Consider the following 18,061-nt stretch of genomic DNA (forward strand, 5'->3'; position numbering starts at 1 on the left):
ACCTAGTCTAATAAATTACCAAATTAAGAAAGCAACCTAATCTAATAATTTACCAAATTCAGGTTCGGATCTGTTACATAGATTCAATACCCGTTACAAGACCCAAAAGGGCCAAAACAAAAAGCAACATCCAAACTATAAAAATGGATCCAATTGAATCTTACTAGACCCGGTTTGCTTTGCTTCACTATTGCATCATTCTCCCTGAGTTGGAGAAAACTTGCCCTCAAGTCTGGATCTCACTTGCGTTTTTTCTAGTTACACTCCAGCCATGGGAAACAATGAACTATTGAACCTTTTGAAAGATGTAGATCTGCTAGCACTGGTGAGATCTGATCTATAAAGTGTCGAAGCAAGTGCAGAATAATGATATGATCTTCTGGTAGTTGGTGTAGCATGTAAACAAATGGATTTTCTTATGAGACATGGGTTAAACTAGGAAGATCCAACATAAGATGCTCTTGGTTTCAATTAGAATCAACTGGATCCAAATGGATTAGAGTAGGCTCCGGGTCAAATGGATATGATACACTAAGAATATGGGTTGGGTTTGGGATGTTCATATTCGGTTTGGATCAATAAAAATGCCAAAGGTGATGAACTGGGTTTGGTTTAATTGGTTTTGGATTTGATCCGAAAGGGTATTTGGACCAAACTCAGCTGAATTTAGGTAAGGATTTGGATCCAGGTTCAAAATTAGTGGGGATTCGTTTTGGATCAAGGAACCAGTTTGAAAAGACCAGGAACTGGTCGGTATGGTCTCTAAGCCGGTTTGATTTTGGGTCGGGCCGGTGGCAGCAACAACAGGACCAAATTAGTTCACGAGACCAATTTGGCTTGTGGTGGCATCAGGTGGTCTGCCACCCGAGTTAGGGAACCTGGTGGGGAAGGCCCTTGCCGCCTGTGCTCCCTCCACTGATGATTCCGATATGCAGTGGGGGTGGCGGACAGCCGACAGACAAGCATCGGTTGGGATCCCACCAGTGGCGACCCCAAGCCGGTCGGAAGAAGCTCGGCTTGGCCTTGTGCCGCAATGGGTTGGGAAAACCCCACACCGGTCACTAGAGCATCCCTGACCGCTGATTGGGTATTTTTCTTGCCTGTCGCTGGCGGTGGTTGTCTCACCGGCGTCCTCATTGCTCCTGGGTACCCCTGAATGGAAAGACGGGGCTCCATTAACCAATCATGGTTGCTAAAGTTCCGCCAACCATGGAGGGATGCGTAGAGGCCCGGTCATTAATGTTTTGGCCAGATCCAACCAGCACCAAAGGAACTTGCTGTTTTGAAGTCACCAATGTTTGGATGAACCCACTGCCATACAAAGCACATTAAGCACACTTTTTAGGTTGTGGTTCAATCAAGAGGTTTATTCCTTCTCTTCTCAAAACCAACAGTTCTTCAAAGATTGTCACCTGCTGTTCTTGTCAGGTTTCCCAAAATCTTCTGAAAATTCACTAACTCCTTAGTATTAGATCTTGCACAATCTGGCCTATGATCTTGGAGTGCATGACATTTGGAGCTCTCAACCTTTAGTTCCTTAAGGTGTTACTAAATACTGCGCATCAGAATCTTGTGCAGTCACATTTATGGAATATGTAAAGATTAAGTTGAGTTGTGTAAGTGGATAATGGATGATAACATGGAACATCTAGCATTTATAAAAGAATTTTTACTGCCTGTAAGAGTACAATTGAGCATTATTTCCAAGTAAATTACATGCAAGCCTATTTGTATGTTTGGCTTCTTCCAGATTCTGACCCTTTATTTTCAACATGTGGAGGATTGTGTGATCATGGTTGTGACTTCATCTTTTGTTGTTTTGCTTGCTGTTGTAGTATATGGCTCTTGTGAATTCTAAATTCATGAAATATCATGTCGGGCCAGTTGATTGAATGAAGATTGTTTAGTTCATTGGATTTCGATATAATGAAATATCATGTGTCAAGTAGCACAGGGCATCATACTTTGCAATATTTTGTCTATTTTGGCAGGAAAGGGCTAGATTAGCTGAGGAGGAAATGAAACGAGGTCAAACAAAGCTTAGGTTTGTTTTGCAAGTTCCTTCTCAGTTTTAAGATTCAATTCTTTCTTTCGCTAGAACTAGTGGGCCTGATATAATCGATCAAGTTATAGATTGTGGTGTGTATGTGTGTTTTTTTTTTCCTTTTTCAGACAAGCAGGACATCAAATTCAGGGAGTTATTCGTTCTGTGGATAAGATTGAGAGACAAGTGAGAGGTACCTGAAGGATTTAAATCCTCTGAACATTTTGATATATTTCATAAATATTGTATGTCCTCATTGGAGTTCTTGGCTGATGTAATAGGCCTAAAAGATATACTTGTAGAGCTTCCTCGAGTAGAGGCATCTCGGTTCCGTTCACAAGTAAGTTTTATGCTAGTTTTTGTAAGCATTACATCATCTTAATGTTTTTTCATTTTTTGTAGTAACACACGTAGGCATTCCAAGACTTGCTCAAAGTTGCAATTTGTACGCAAACATTGTTATATGGAAAAGCCTAGTCTGTGGTGGCAATATGTCTTTCGCATATATATATATATATATATATATATATATATATATATATATATATATATATATATATATATATATATATATATCTGGCTAAAATATATTCTCACTGACCTCTTTGTTTAGCACCTTGCCTCTATGAAGAACGTAGGCACTGATTACTCATGATATTAGTCTAGTATATGGAGTATTATATTTCATTCGTGGTTTTTAGTTTGTAACTGAAAACTGCCTTATCTTGGAAAGCAGCCATTGGCCTAATCCAAGTTTGTCATGCTAAAATAGAACAAAGTTCATTTCCAATGTCATCATTGTATTCACATTTCGGTTGAATCCTTTCTACCAATTGGATGGATTCTGATTGATAGTAATGATAAGATTTTTTTGGTGTCTTGGATTGCAGGTTTCTTCTATTGCCTCTGAAGCAAGGCATGAAAGAAGTGCTTTGGGGAAAGCAGTTGCTAAAATTTCAAATTATGGAATTTCCATTTGAGGTTTTCTCTTTTATTTTTATTTGGTCTCTATCTTTACTGTATTTAATTTCAGCTCGTCTCTTTTATTGGGCATGTCATTATGTATTCATATGTTGAATGACATTAAAATCTTTTGACAGCATGAGAGGCTTTACAGATGCGAATAGGAGTAATGAGTTGAGCTAATCAGCTGAACTAGTTGGAAGGCCTTATTGGGGACTACTTTATATGTGGAATAACGAGAGTTGCTGTTACTGAAACCGGGATTGACCAAGGTGAACATTCCTGTGTGTCGGAATTTAGAAAAAAGCAGGAAACCATGGATATATTTTCTAGGGACGGTTGAGTCTACCTTATATCATTTTAGAGAAACCAAATATTACTTCATGGGGCACATAAAATGCCAACACTTGGATAACTGAAATAAGTCGCTTCTTTGGGGATTAGAGATTGAGGAATTTTGAGCTATGCAGATTGTACATTAATCAATCTACATAACATTCTAATATATTCATGTTATAAAGATAAAATTAGTCTTTTTTTAAATCTTTACATGTGGAGTGAGAAAATCATTTATTTGGATGGTTCTTTGAAAAAGTACATTTTTACCATTAAAATAACCTGTTCCATTATGGGTTTGTACCAACAGCTGGTATTGGTCTGTCATTGAGTGCATGGTCCTATAGCTGTAGGTGAAAAATTTTGTTATAAGGCTATTGGGTACAATCCTGCCAGGGTTGCCCAAGTGGCAGCGAGCCTGGGGAGAAGGTGCTGACCCCTTTGTTCCAGGTTGACTCCCACCGGGTGTGCAGTTGCCTTTAACTGGTGCTCTCTGCAAGGGCTGGCTTGGGTTTCTATGACCGCACCCAGGGTTGACGATGCATAGGGGCGGACCCATCAAGTGACCCAGTTTTCGGCGAGCGATCCTCGTCATAAAAAAAGGGCTCTTGGGTACAAAAAATAATTCATCACGTTTTAATGTGGGTATTTATCTTAATTAAACAAAGTAATTCTTTTAGCATGTTTAAACATGAATGGAATGAAAAATGGGATTGCTGTTTTGTTTCTGCAAAATCTCGCATAGCTTGCTGTTGTTACCCTGCTAAATTCATGCAGATGCGTGTAAATTATGTGATAATTTTACTCTAAAGGTAGAAAGGCACATTAGGTACTCTTATTCAAAGGTGCAATTTGCACGCTCATTTCTGAGGCACTATCAATTTACTACCTGTTCTACTTTTTGACTAACCAGCTTACTGCAAATGGGTACTTGGCTGGCTGATTGAGTTGGCCACTAGGGGTTGTCAGGGTGGTTTTGAGTCTGTTCTGAAGTTTCAAAGTTCGTTTTATAAGGGGGGGGGCTCAAGGGTTTTACCAACCAGAGGCCAGTCAATGTGTGGTTGATGATGTGTGTTTTTCCCCTTGGATTATCCTATATATATATATATATATATATATATATATATATATATATATATATATATATATATGGGGTATCAATGGGGCAGGCTTATGTCAGAATTGGGTGGATCCAGACTCAGAAAAAAGTGCTGGTACTAGGTTCGAACAGATTGTGGAACTACCTGAGACATTTCTGAGTCTTTGAAAGGGGATAACGTAAAGAAATTTTCTGCAAACATTGATAGGTCGTGTATTAGCAAATGATGTATATCTAGGTCTACAAAAAAAAAAACCCAGTCTGTACCCAATAAAATAAATTTTTTTAATATTTTTATAAGATTGCAACCTTAATGGGAACCGATGTCAAACCCAAACCCGGGGTGTGAAATTTCATGAACTATACCTGGATCTGCGTGCTATCTGCACCACATGGGTTTGATCCGAATAGATAATTGGACCCTTCCTTTTCTACCAAACCCTGACCCTACTGGATCTGGTACAGATTGGTATTGGGTCATACTCGACCTGTGGATACCCCTAATGCTTGGAGTGTAAGGTGCCGGGATCACTCAGGTAACATCTCTTGGCTGACTAACCAACTCTTTCTTCATAACCTGTTTCTTCACATTTATTTGTTTTTTGCTAATCAACTTCATCTGAATAAGAGCTCAAATTGTGGTGCTTTTTGTACAAACAACAACAACAACTACGCCTTCATCCCAAAACAATTGGGGTCAGCGATATGAACCAAAAAAGAAATTCATTTTGGGTCTTCCACATGAATCCTTTTCCTCCAATCATTTCTATCCAACGCCATGTCCTCGGTGAGGTTCAAAGCATTCATATCCTTTCCTATCATCTCCATCCAAGTCTTCCTAGGCCTACCCCGACCTCTTTTAACTAATATATTTTCCCATTTCTCCAACCTTCTAACTGGAGCATCATTAGGCCTTCGCCGAATATGTCCAAACCACCGTAAACGATTCTCTCGCATCTTATTTTCAATGGGTGCAACACCTACCTTCTTACGTATCTCTTCGTTCCGAATCTTATCTTTTATTGTATTTCCACACATCCATCTAAGCATCCGCATCTCAGCTACACTCATTTTTTGAATATGATGTCTCTTGGCAGCCCAACATTCCGTACCATATAGTAAAGCGGGTCTAATAGTCGTCCTATAAAACTTTCCCTTCAACCGCAATGGCATTCTACGATCGCACAGCACTCCAGTAGCACTTTTCAATGGCATTGTGGTGCTTTTTGTATTGCGTAAAATAAGGCAACACAAGAAATGATTTTTGGGTTTCTTGTTTCGTGCGGATGGTCTGCTATGCTCCTGTTATACCAATCTGTTTTTTTTTTTATGACGAGGAACCCTTGCTGAAGCGAGGGAAAACCCCGGGTGGGGCCCCACGACCACCCTGCCTTACGTGGCCCACCTCTGAAAGCTACGGACCCACCCACCCCGTGTGCCAGTGGGGTTTGATCCGGCGACCCCGTGGTGGTCCTGGCATACCAATCTTAAAACACAAAAAGTTATATCTAAGAATTTGCAAATTCTGTGCGTGCCTTGTGAAAACAGTAACAAGTCTCTGTCTTGGTTCTGATCTTCCTTTGCTTCCTCAAATGCAAATGGGTTTCAATAATGGAGCCATGCATGCTCTTACCAGTGAATAGTCTTAAACTTCACTCTTTATGGTCGACATTGTTTGAGAAAATTGTGTGATAAGTGCTTTAATATGCATAGTGGTTGTAGGGCTCCTCTCACTCCTTTTCCAAGTATGTGAAGAAGAATTAATAATGAAAGTGGGTTTTTATTAATGGTAAGGATGAACACCAACTATTAATGGTAGATAGGTATGCCAACTATAAGCTTGTTGATGCCATGTTATTGTGAACATGGTTGGTGTAAAACGGTTGAAAAAGAAATATAAAGACCAATTTACAAGAGCACACCCAGATTTTTGTCCATGCTTAGCATTTCCAAAATTACATCTAATAGGCTCTTGAGAGCACCTCCATTAAGATAAGCACGATTTAGTTGTTTACCAATGGAAAATATCTTTTTACCCCTGATCTGATAGGCTTGTAAACTTCCTTTAGTTCCTGTTTGGAAACTAGCCGTTGGAGGTAGCCAGAATGGGAAGTGGGGAATACCCAGCGCCAAAGTAGTTTAGTATGGATGCAGTTGTAGAAAATAAGGGAATTGGAGGGGAAGTGCCGACTCCAGTTGCACGTTTCACTTCCCACCTAGATGAGGTGGTAATTACCAATTTCTACACCAGTTCCCACACCAGTGACTACTAGGGATGGCAGTGGACCTGAGGAAAATGGGGCACCACCCCACCTCGCCCCGTTTGGACCGGGGATGGAGGTTAAAATCAAAACCTGGGCGGGGATAGAGGCGGGAATGGACTTACGCTTTCCCCCACCCTGATCCACGTCCAATCCTTCTGCTCCAACGACCTTCCCAATGCTTCCAGTTATAGTTTCAGTTTTTTAGCTGCACAAGTGAAAGTGGTAAATTCCCAACTTCACAGTTCTATCCTTAGCTGCCACTGACTGGCAGTTTCCAAACAGGGCCTTACGTCTTAATTATTTTCATCTTACGGCATATCTTACCAACAAATCTGACAAAGTTCTCGATTTTTAGGTGCATCTCACATCCAAATAGGATAATGTTATTTTTAGCCAGTTATGTCAAGAATCTTCTGAACCTGCCAGACCCTTGTCACCGTAGTGACAAAAGTTAAAAACGGCAAAATATCGGCAGCCAAAAATTTGCCAGAAATTATTATTTTTTTTTGAAATTTGCATTTTTGGCAAAATCTCAGCAATAAAAAGTAAATAAAAAATATAAATAATTTATTTTTTCATAAATAAATGTTAATAAAAAATATTTTAAAATAAAATCTATACGATTTTTTCATAATAAATAGCAGATAAAAACATAAATATTGCGTTTAGGATGTGATATTTATGTTTTTGATGAAAACTCACAAGAAATTATCGGTTTTAACTTTCGGGTAATTTCTCATGAGATTTTCATAAATCTCGCAAGGTTTGTCACTATGCTTGTCACATTATGGTAGGAAGATCATCTGTTTCAAAGGAGAGAGGATCGCATCAGAGGCACCTTAGATGTGGTTTATCTTAAAAATGAACGCATCCATCAAAACAATGAACACCACTTTGAAGCGTTCATTTTTAAACCATTCCAATGCCGTCCATCCAAAATAAAGTGGGGCCCATCCAAGTGATAGGCATCTCATTCGTACAGGTTTTGGATCCTGTTCATCTTGAGATCAATGGCTTCCAGCGGCCGTCAGAGCAGTCTGATCTGATCCGGTCTCTTTTCAAGGCCCTCGATCGTTGGTTTCCCTTGGCTACTACTACCTAACCAAAGAAAGAAGGGAAAGGTGAGAGTGACCAGTAAAAAGTGATATGAATGGTGTTTTGGACATTTTACCATTTAGGGCATAAAAGTAATTTTTGTATCCAAGGTAGGCTTCACCGTGTGCCAACGGGTGCTGGTTAACCCCTACCTAAATCAAACCCTATAGGGTTCAGGTATGGTGATAAATAAGAAGACCCGGGTCCAAATCCGAAGGTTCGATTAATATATGGCCTTGGGTATAGTTTGTGAAATTTTATACCAGACCCAGACCCGACTCAAGTTTCGATTACGACCTGCAATTTTTCAATGTAAAAATGATAACAAAATATAGTTTTACCGGGTTTGGTTCATGTAGTTCTTATTGGGTCTGGGTAGGATTTTTCTTATAGTGGACCTGATTACACATAGGTCTGAACCCGATACCATACCCAAAAATCTGGTCCAAGTCTGGTTCTACTTGGGTTCTAACCAAACCCTACCACTTGACACCCCTTTATTCACCTAACATTAGCGGGGCGGTCATTTGGAATTTTCTTTCTTAGTTCAGGTAGTTAGGTTTATTTTTCCAAAGCTTAGGTTGGATTTGTCAATAAGCCAAAGTTTGGGCGTGCTTTTGTAAATTGCTGAAATAAATAAATATTTTGAACCAATAAAATTGCTGAAATATCAATAATTCAAGTTTTGTCCTTTTTGATAGTCCGGTTTTATACGAGGCATCCCTTTCTTTTAACCCCTTTCCAATCTTCTCAAAACGACAAGAAATGCATTGCATTGGAAAAAATGCTATGGTTTTTTTCACCTGGGGTAAAAGCATATCTCTCTCTCTCTAAAAATAAAGGCTTCACGTTATATGCAGCCACCTGCTTGACAGCCACCCATCTTGGCATTTCTAGAGATGATGGTGTCTATTTAGGATGGTCAACAGAAACAAATCTACATGCTAAGCATGCAGCACCGCTGCATAAAAAATGACCTCAAAATAAATGGGACATTAGGGTAATTTCATATCAGATGCATATGATGACTATGAAATCATACTGTAAATCTTTGGCCGGTTGCATTGTTGTAAGCAATGTGCAGTTGGCATTCTTTTTTTTATAGGCAAGCTGAGGTTAGGCAGACCCACCAGTTATACATCATACCATTGGGATTTGAACTTGCAACATCCCGACATAAGGTGACATGCAGTAACAGCTCCTACCAAACAAGCGGAGCCCCTCCCCCACCCCCACCTTGGTGCAGTTGGCATTCTTTGTCATGCAGTATGGGCTCCATTAACAGTGATTTGGATAATCATCAAGCTCTAAAGCATCCAAAACATAGCTTGTACGCCACTCAACTTTGAACTTGGAGCTGATGTTACTTTTATATATCCCAAGTTCACATTCGGCTCCTTGATTTAAGCCAAACCTACTTAATGTGGGTTTTGATTTTTTTTCTCATAAGTCTAATGGTGATGGAATCTAAATGATTAAAGCCCTCATTGTACACATTTCCCCAATTCTATGAGCCTTAAGATGCCAGCAGATCCCACTTGTGTTTAGGACATGTTTGCATGAACTTTTAGAGAGAGAATCTTTTTCTCAGAAAAAGAATCAAGGGCCCAATCAATTATTGTGGATTTTGGATCATACAGTAAATATTGCCTACTTCTTTTTTTTTTTTTTTGGCTAGGCCAAGGTAAAAAAACCCTTAGCCCGGCCGCACATTGGCTGGCCTTTGACACTTCTTGTGGGTTTCAAACTTGTGATGTCCTGGCAACTTGGTGATGCTCACAAGTCGGCCCTACCAGATGAGCCGAGTGCGCCTTTTTGGGGCAAACCATGTTCACTTATATATCATGATATTATATAAAACTTATGAATCCATTTTATGTAATAGAGTTGATCCACTAAGGTATTGAGTCCTGGTGTAGTATCAGATCCTAAGGAGAGTAATTCTCTTTATTTATTGAAGAAAGTCTTTTCAAGGATTCTATATGAATTTTTAGACAAAGAAATAATGAAACCAATGCCTTATTTTCTCTCAAAATTGGTTATTTCTTTTTTGTCATGTTTGGAAGCGTGTGAAATTTTGGTTCTCCTACATTAAAAATGGAGAGAATGATTCAAAGGCATCTAACCAACCGGGCCTCTTGGTAGGAGTTATCAGTGCACGTCTTCTTGTGGTGGGAAGTTGCAGGTTCAAACACCAGCAGTACGTTGAATAATAACTGGTGGAGGTCTGTCTTAACTCAAGCTTGCCTTTCAAAATAAAGAATCTCAGCAAAAGTGTCCTTAGTTGATTTAATTTTCTTCCCTAAGTTGGGGTAGGATAATAAATCATACATTCCATGGAAAGGCCAGTGGAAGTCTGGTATGCAGTTTTACATCTGAATTCAATTTCAAGCCTGAACTTAATATTAATCCGGTGGATAATCTGACCCGACTATACGGAACACATATCCAATTAGCTAATCAGATCCATATTTAGTATTACCTTTCCCATAACTCAGAATTAGGTTAGGCAAGATCTGATTAGGTTAGATTTGGAACCGACCCATTTACATCCTTACACCAACAGGATCCCGTTGAAATTTAGTATGATGGGTAATCTTGTAGAAATAAGAACAAAGCAATGTCTCATGCGATTATTTTCTATGATTTTTTTTTAGTTTTAAATTTAGATAAGAAAAAATATAGGACCATAGATTATTGAAATTGGATAGAAAGCAACGTCCTACTGTAACGACCCGAACTCATACCTATGAAAAAGTGACATTTTTTTTGCTTTTTTTAAGTGTGAACATTTTCAGAAACCCGAAACCTTTACAGTTTAAAACACAATCATCATTACAAGGGATCTTATACCCATATTTCAACACAAACCAACTTTATTTATTAAAGTGCATAGAGTCTGAGATATAAGCAAATAAAATATAAATAACCTAAAAAGAAGAGTCACACAATTCCAAAAAAAGTTTGTTAAGTAGTCGTATAGCCCTCATAGCTCGTCTCAAAGCAAACCCTTTCATTGAGACTCAGAGACTGTAAAAACACAAAAGTAGAGATGCTAGAATCCAAAGAATTATATGTATGAATTTCTTTAATGAAACAAACAAGTAAAAAGAATACAAATAAGATTCATGCAATATTTTAGAGGAATGCAGTTATGACAAATTCATAATTCAACTAATTATTTAAATAATAAGAAACAATTACTAAGCAAGATGAAACAATTATTAGACAACAGGTACATCAATTAAGCATTAGGGAAAATCAATTGAGCATTAAAGACATTTATCATACAATAGTGAGCAAATATAATACAATCAACAATACATCGCAAATAAGAAAATAAGTAAATATGCATGATCTAATGCATAACATGAATAGAAATAATTTTAGTGCACATGTATGAATAAATTATTATCTTTTATTAGAGTTTTTTTTCATATCCATATCCATATTAAATGCACATAATTTAAGTTATTTTTTTTATTACCATTGCCCGCGGATACTCAAAACAAGTAAAAATTTTTGAAGTCAAGTTAAGTTCCCAGTTGTACCTTAACACACAATTTGTATTTTATTACTAGGTTATATACTCAACCCTAGACCGATATCGGGAATCAACACCATCCATCAGAATATTAGAAATCAACATCTAATGCCGACACACTATAAAAATCAACAACCAAAATGTCATTTTCTTGGTATACTAAAACAACAGTTGTGTCTACACACTATCCATAGGCAAAGTGACAGATTCTCCCTAAAACCGTGGTCAGGAGAATAACCTCAATATCGGGTTCAGGAGCACAACAACGCATACAGAGTTTTAATATCCTCACAATTTCTTAAAACTGCAATATCCAAGATGCCCATACTATTACACTGTTCTTTTAAATTTCTTTTATCTTGTTATTAATTCATCTTCTTTAATTTGCAATTCAACATGCATAATTAATAACACAAGCTCACAAATCAACATGTGAAGCTCTTTACGGGACCACAACCCGTGGCAACATAGAATAGTGCAATTAAAACAATAATATCATATTTGATTTTTGCAATGCATAACATCTCAAACAAAAAGCAATATATGCTCAAGTCTTGCATGACCTACGATGATCCATTTTGATCATCGATACATTCATATGCAAAAATCATGAATCACATGTCACTATGCATTCATTTCACATGTTTTTCAATGCACAATCATGTATGCTATTATAGAGATGCGCATGATTCAACAATATTCATATGCATGAGTTCACGTACTCATGCCAAATGCATGCTTTCATTTACGTATCATCTCAATTATAACATGTGAACATTCATGCAATTACATATATATAAAAACATATCAATTCAAGTATGCACATGTACATGAAAACAACCGTACATTAACACTTGGATTAATCATGATAGACTAAGTGCAAGCATACGAGTATTTCATTCTCTTGCATGCATAAAGCCAACTTGAACTCAATTACTAGTCCAAAGATTCATAAATAAATCTTAATTCCATTCAAGTTATAATAGGTAAAATTATTATGCATGATTAACAAGTAATTATATGCACTCTGGCCATATGTCAACATCCATGGCAGGACATATAATATATTAAGCACTTAAGCCATTAACGGGTGACACATACATACATTTGCACATTCAAAACTTAAGCATGGGTAAGCACGTAAAAACTGAATGGTGATGCATACAAAACAATATATATATATATATATATATATATATATATTTAAGGCATGCAACCCAGCCGACCCAGTCGACTGGGGCTGGCATGCCGCCAAACCCACCCAGGCTGGATCAGTTCCTCAGCCCAGCTGACCGAGTTGGCTGGAGGGCTAACAGACCATGGCCCAACTGACTGCGGATCGGCTGGAGCCCAACGGCTACAAAAAAAATAAAACTTATTATATATATTTTTTGTAAGCATCTACCTATCCTAGCCCATTCGCCTGACCCCCCCCCCCCCCTCCCCTGCGACTTGGCAGGCCATGCCATACCAACTAAACTGAGTTCAATTGGACTTGGCAAGCTTGTCAAAGCACTGCCAGGTCTGGTCGACCAGACCACTACCCCAAAGAATATATATATTTTGAAACTTACCTGTTCAAGCTGAGTGGATGGCCTTGCAGAGTCTGCCAAGCCTGCGCCAGTCGAGCCAGGTGGCTAGGCTGGGTAGGACACAGGTCAGCCCCTGCCGAGTCACCCAAACCAGAAAACCCATAAAAATTTACTTCTTCCATGCATGAAATACCATGTTCAAAAGTTAAATATGCATGCATATGCACCATCTTGATCAAACTGCATGTGTAACCAAGATTTCATTGCCCATGTATGCATGAATATACATATACCCATTTTGTCATGCATGATTCACAATAAACAAATATGCTTTTATAGATTTTCAGATTAGGCATGCGTCTACCAACAACTCGAATTACAAGAATACATACATCTACTTATTGTTACATCCCATTTTTAAGATTTCACATGCACTAAATCTAGGCCATATTCCCACATGTTGTAAACATAGTGAATCTGCCCTGATTTAGAAATTCTCGAATGCTAACATGAATATATGTATTTTTTTTTCAAAATAAATTCTGAAAAAGGAAGCATAAAACCCATATTAGAGTAAATATCTAGATTTACTTTTTTCTCATGAATATTTACTAAAATCTTGCATGAAAATCAAATTTATGCCCTTTTTCTCATTCGAAACAAGAGAAAGACCTGAACCTTGATCGTAGATCGAAAAAGAATAAAAAGACAATGATGACAAATGTTGGATGGTTGGAGAAGAAGCCCCCTTCTTCCTCCTCTTCCTCTCTTTTTCTCTATTTTTTTCTCTTTCTTTTTTCTTCTCTTTCTCTCCCTCTTTTTTTATATTTATATAGGCAAAGAGGGGGGTGACCCCCTCCTTTTCCAGCTCCTTTTAGATGGGTTGGAGAGAGGAAACTCTCTCCAAGTTGGACTCTTTCATTTCTTTAGAGTTTCAAAATTTTTTGGACTCTTAAGTTGATTTTTTTTTTTAATTTTAATTTGTTTGGACTCTAAGTCTCTTAAACCTGCTTAAGTTCTTCTACACGTGTTTAAGGACTCTACTAAGATTCCTAGACAAATGCTAAAATAAAATTTTAAAATTAAATATAATTAATTAATTAATTATTATTTATTAAATAATAAATAATTTTCTAAAATCTTTCAAAAGTTATTATATCAATCCGGGAGACTTCTTAACACTAATTAACTTCAATTTAAATGTATCTAATGAATTTAAAGTTGAAATTTTGTTGGGCATGGATTCGTATCCAAGATTCAAATTCATCTTCAAAAATCTAAGTGGGTCTAGTGCTGAATCAAATCCAAATTAATATGGATCTTGGATAGAGTTCATGTCCATATTAATTTGAATCAAATTCATTGGATCCAGTTTGATCCAAATCCTGACTCGGCCAATTGAGGCAGTTATTTTTCAGAAAAAAACTATTATTGGGCCAACCGTAACTTGAATATGGAAAAGTAAAATACTGTTACGCACAGAATTTTGAGACATATCCAACGATATATAATTTGATTTTTTTCTCTAAAATTTGTTTAAAAATAACCTAAATTTTGCGTGAATTTAAAAGTTAAAAAATAAAACTCTTTCTCACGTTTTAAGTGGCTCGTTTAGGCCTTGACATTGAGACCTGGGCCAAGCCTAGACTGAAAAGCATGGGCCTAAAATCGAGAATCTATCAATTTTTATTTTATACTTAGCCAAATTTTAAAAAAAATTCAAAATGACTAAGTCTAAAAATATGCGATATTACACCTAGAGTCCATGGGTGATGAAGACAGATTTAAGGTGATGATAACTGATAATTTTTCTATATTTTTGCTGGGAAAAACTACATTGAGGACTTTTGACAATGTTGTCATCCTGACAGCGTAAAACACTAGGGCTAGGACCCTCACCCACATGGCTTATGTTGGGCTTTGGCTTATGCAAGGAGGTTGCGTCGACAGAGATGATTGAGCTATTTATGTTAATAGGATACTACAATTCACTCTTGCATGGTGTCCTCTTGTATGACAGAGGTCATTTTTTATGCAGCGGAACTGCTGCTGATGACCATCCATCTCAACATTTCTCAAAAGGGACACCACACTCATCTTGAGAAATCCAAGATGGTTGGCTGTCAAGCATGTCGCCGCATGGCCGCTATGCAGGGACTTTGCATATAATGTGAAGTCTATATAATATTTTTAGCAGAAAATTCTGCAAAAATGGCATGTCACTCAGCTCATTTCTCTCTAACTAGACAGATATGTCACTTAGAGAGGGGACTGGCAAACCATGATACTATATCTACAAGTACTCAACCTGCTTGCTTGGTTAAGTATGGATCAAGGTTTTTGAGTTGCACGAAACAAACGTATTTACTAGTGGCCAACTGAGGCAGGCTACGAGTAAATTTGGATTCATCGAATCATAAATTTGTATCTTTTTTCTCCTATTGTACACTTTATTTGTTGAGTAAGTTCCATTTCTCTAACTTTAAAAGCAAATTGAATTGAATTAACCCTCCAATTAACCAAACACCTCTTTCATCCTCCACCTAAAAGAATTCTTAAAAATCTAGACATCAACTCTCAACCCTCAAAACTAAATGCATGAAGGGTACGTTTGGTTCAATCACATGAGATTCACTTGTTAATATACTTTAGAAAGTGAATTTTATTTGACAGTACCCAAAAATAACTAAACATAAAACTTTTTTGGCAAGACCAAAAAAACAAGTCTATTATAAAATAAATTGGCAATTAACCCAAAAATAAGATTTAAAAAGTAAATATCAATTGGGTGAGATTGAGGTCTCATGATATTTTAAATCTCATGATATTTTGAAAGTATATATCTTTTGAACAGTATTTTCACTTTTAAAAATACAACCAAACGTACCTGAAAACACCACATCCCTTGCCGCATGGTCGAGGTGTACTCTACTATGGCCGGAGACATCAAACGTTTTTCTATATATATTTATACGGAGAAAACTCTTCCAAGATGAAAAACCTAGCTTGACTCTAACTGACCTACTTATGATCACTGTCCTCACTGTCCTGGCAGATTAAAAGTCACTGAGCTTACCCCTCGCTCACACTTGGGCTTGTACAAAGGGGTGACGCCCATGCCTCAAGAGTTTTAAGTTTAACAACCTTATTCCAATCAATGTAAGGTTTTTATGAAGTTTTTTCTTGGATTATTAAAAAAATATATATTTCCAAAACACCCTTATCAAATTTATGGTATTTCCAATCTATCCTTCAAATATTTCACTCAAATTTAAAATCCCAACAATGCCCTCCTTACACCATGCATCATCCACCCTTCAATTCAATCATTCATCCACCGTACGTCCATGTGACAACCAGTTTAGAATATTCCCCTCATCATCCCCCAACCATAGCATCACGTGGCCCATCATCCAAACGCACCATCACCCACGAGAAAAAAACCAAACAATATTAATTCTCAAAAATAATCAAATAAAAATAAATAAAGAAAAACATCAATTAAACCCTTAAAAATTCCAAGTGCCCACAAAAAAGCCACCATTTAATAATTTAAAACCAATAATTTTGCGTCATTAGAATCTAACAAAATCTCTGCATCAGCAAGACTGATTAACACAAAACACACCGTTTTCCTTGATTAACTGAAAAAGAAAAAAGAAAAGCACCCTAAGATTAGAAGGAAACAACATTTAAACAAACCATATTAATATCAAATTAAGAGTGATTAATGGTGCCTAATTAGGATTTTAAAACACCTTGAAATCTTGGTGCTGCCGTTCGTGGACGAAGAACTCCCGGTTCTGTTGCCGGAGTTCCTTCTGACGCTGGAGTTCCATGACTTTCCGGTGGGAGTTCGAGTGATGGCTCACCACGAACGTCGGGCTCGCCGCCGGTCGATATTCCGGTACCAATCGGCCGGATTTGTACCGAACCCCACAGGCGTTGCAGAGGGTTTTGGGCCCCATCGGCCCCGCTCTCCATTGGGGGGTCTTCTCCGCGGCGCAATGCGTGCATTTCCGTCCGGTGACGCCGTCGGAAACCGACCGACCCGACCCACCCTTTCGACCGGCCTTGCCCTTCCCGCCGGACTCTTGCCGGTGAGTCGCCGGAAAATACGCCGTGACTATCCGCGTCGTCCAATCGCAGACCGCTGCACGCGAACGCTTGCTCCTCGCCCGACCCGGGACGGCTGTCTCCGGCCAGAAACACGGCCCTCCGCCGGAGCTCCGGCCAGGAGGGCACGAAGAGCCGGCGGCCGAGAACGAGTCCTCCACGAAGTTCGATAACCACTCCAATTCCGCCACGTCGTCGCTCTACCAATCCCAAAAACCAAAGAGAAAATAAGCCACAACGAGCTCAAAAAATATAACACCCAAAATGAAAAACCCCCAAAAAAGGGGAAAAAATCCAATTTTTTTCATACCGGAACGCATAACTCGTCCGTAACGACGTGATAGTCCGAGAAATTCCCGTGGGTCTCTCCGTTTGGGGACTGCCGGACTCCGGCGTGCTCCGGCAGCGTCATTGAGGTCGGTGGGGAGTCGATGTCAAGGGTGCCGAAGATTTCCTCGTTGGAGAAGTCAAGCAGGTCGTCGATGTGCAAGAAATCTGACGACGGAATCCCATATACGTACGACGGCGCTTCCATTTTTCCGGCTTCTTCTTTTTCCGTTTTCCGCCTTCCGCTCCCTCCCTCTGAATGAGAAGGGGTAAGTGTGAATATATGGAGAGAGAGAGAGAGAGCACGGAATTATGGTAGGTAGGAATATAAAGTGAGAGAGGTAGAGACAGTAAGGAATTATGGATACGTAGAAATAGAGTTGAGAGAGGGACAAAAAAACAAGAGAGAGAGAGATTACTTGATATTTCACTTTCACATTATCACTTAAATGTCCCCCTATATATAGATATAGATTCATTAATATTTAACATTTACCTTTTTCTCTCAAAAGAAAAACATATGTGACATTTACCTTATCACATGAAACACACACACACTTATATATATATATTCTTTAATATTTGACATTTACCTTTTTTCTCAAAAAAATGATATTTGACATTTACCTTATCATATGAAACCACACACATATATATAAGAAAATGGGTCCATGCTAAACTAATTTGGTGCTAAACAGCATGCTAAACAGCATGCTAAACAGGTTTTTCGGGTTTCTCCAG

General features: G+C 38.2%; 2 protein-coding genes across 2 annotated transcripts in view; one reads left to right on the plus strand and one right to left on the minus strand.

Annotated features, from left to right (window-relative positions):
- LOC149819440 (alanine-tRNA ligase) overlaps positions 1–3,534 on the plus strand; it is a 36,026-nt gene extending 32,492 nt beyond the window's left edge. The window contains exons 6-10 of the mRNA XM_089986458.1: positions 1,992–2,044; positions 2,173–2,237; positions 2,326–2,384; positions 2,935–3,025; positions 3,145–3,534. Coding sequence (XP_089842584.1) covers positions 1,992–2,044; positions 2,173–2,237; positions 2,326–2,384; positions 2,935–3,024 — 267 coding nt within the window. The 3' untranslated portion in view covers position 3,025; positions 3,145–3,534. The remainder of the gene's footprint in view (positions 1–1,991; positions 2,045–2,172; positions 2,238–2,325; positions 2,385–2,934; positions 3,026–3,144) is intronic.
- Positions 3,535–16,400: 12,866 nt separating this feature from the next.
- Positions 16,401–17,641, minus strand: GATA2 (GATA transcription factor 2). The gene is made up of 2 exons (XM_089984124.1): positions 17,304–17,641; positions 16,401–17,193 (listed from the first exon to the last, which is right to left on the minus strand). Exons 1-2 carry the CDS (start codon positions 17,526–17,528, stop codon positions 16,627–16,629), a joined length of 792 nt encoding a protein of 263 aa, XP_089840250.1. The 5' UTR covers positions 17,529–17,641; the 3' UTR covers positions 16,401–16,626.
- Between the last annotated feature and the right edge of the window lie 420 nt (positions 17,642–18,061).

This window comes from Nuphar pumila, chromosome 13, assembly GCF_984573655.1.
Source record: "Nuphar pumila chromosome 13, dmNupPumi1.hap1.1, whole genome shotgun sequence".
NCBI lineage: Eukaryota > Viridiplantae > Streptophyta > Magnoliopsida > Nymphaeales > Nymphaeaceae > Nuphar > Nuphar pumila.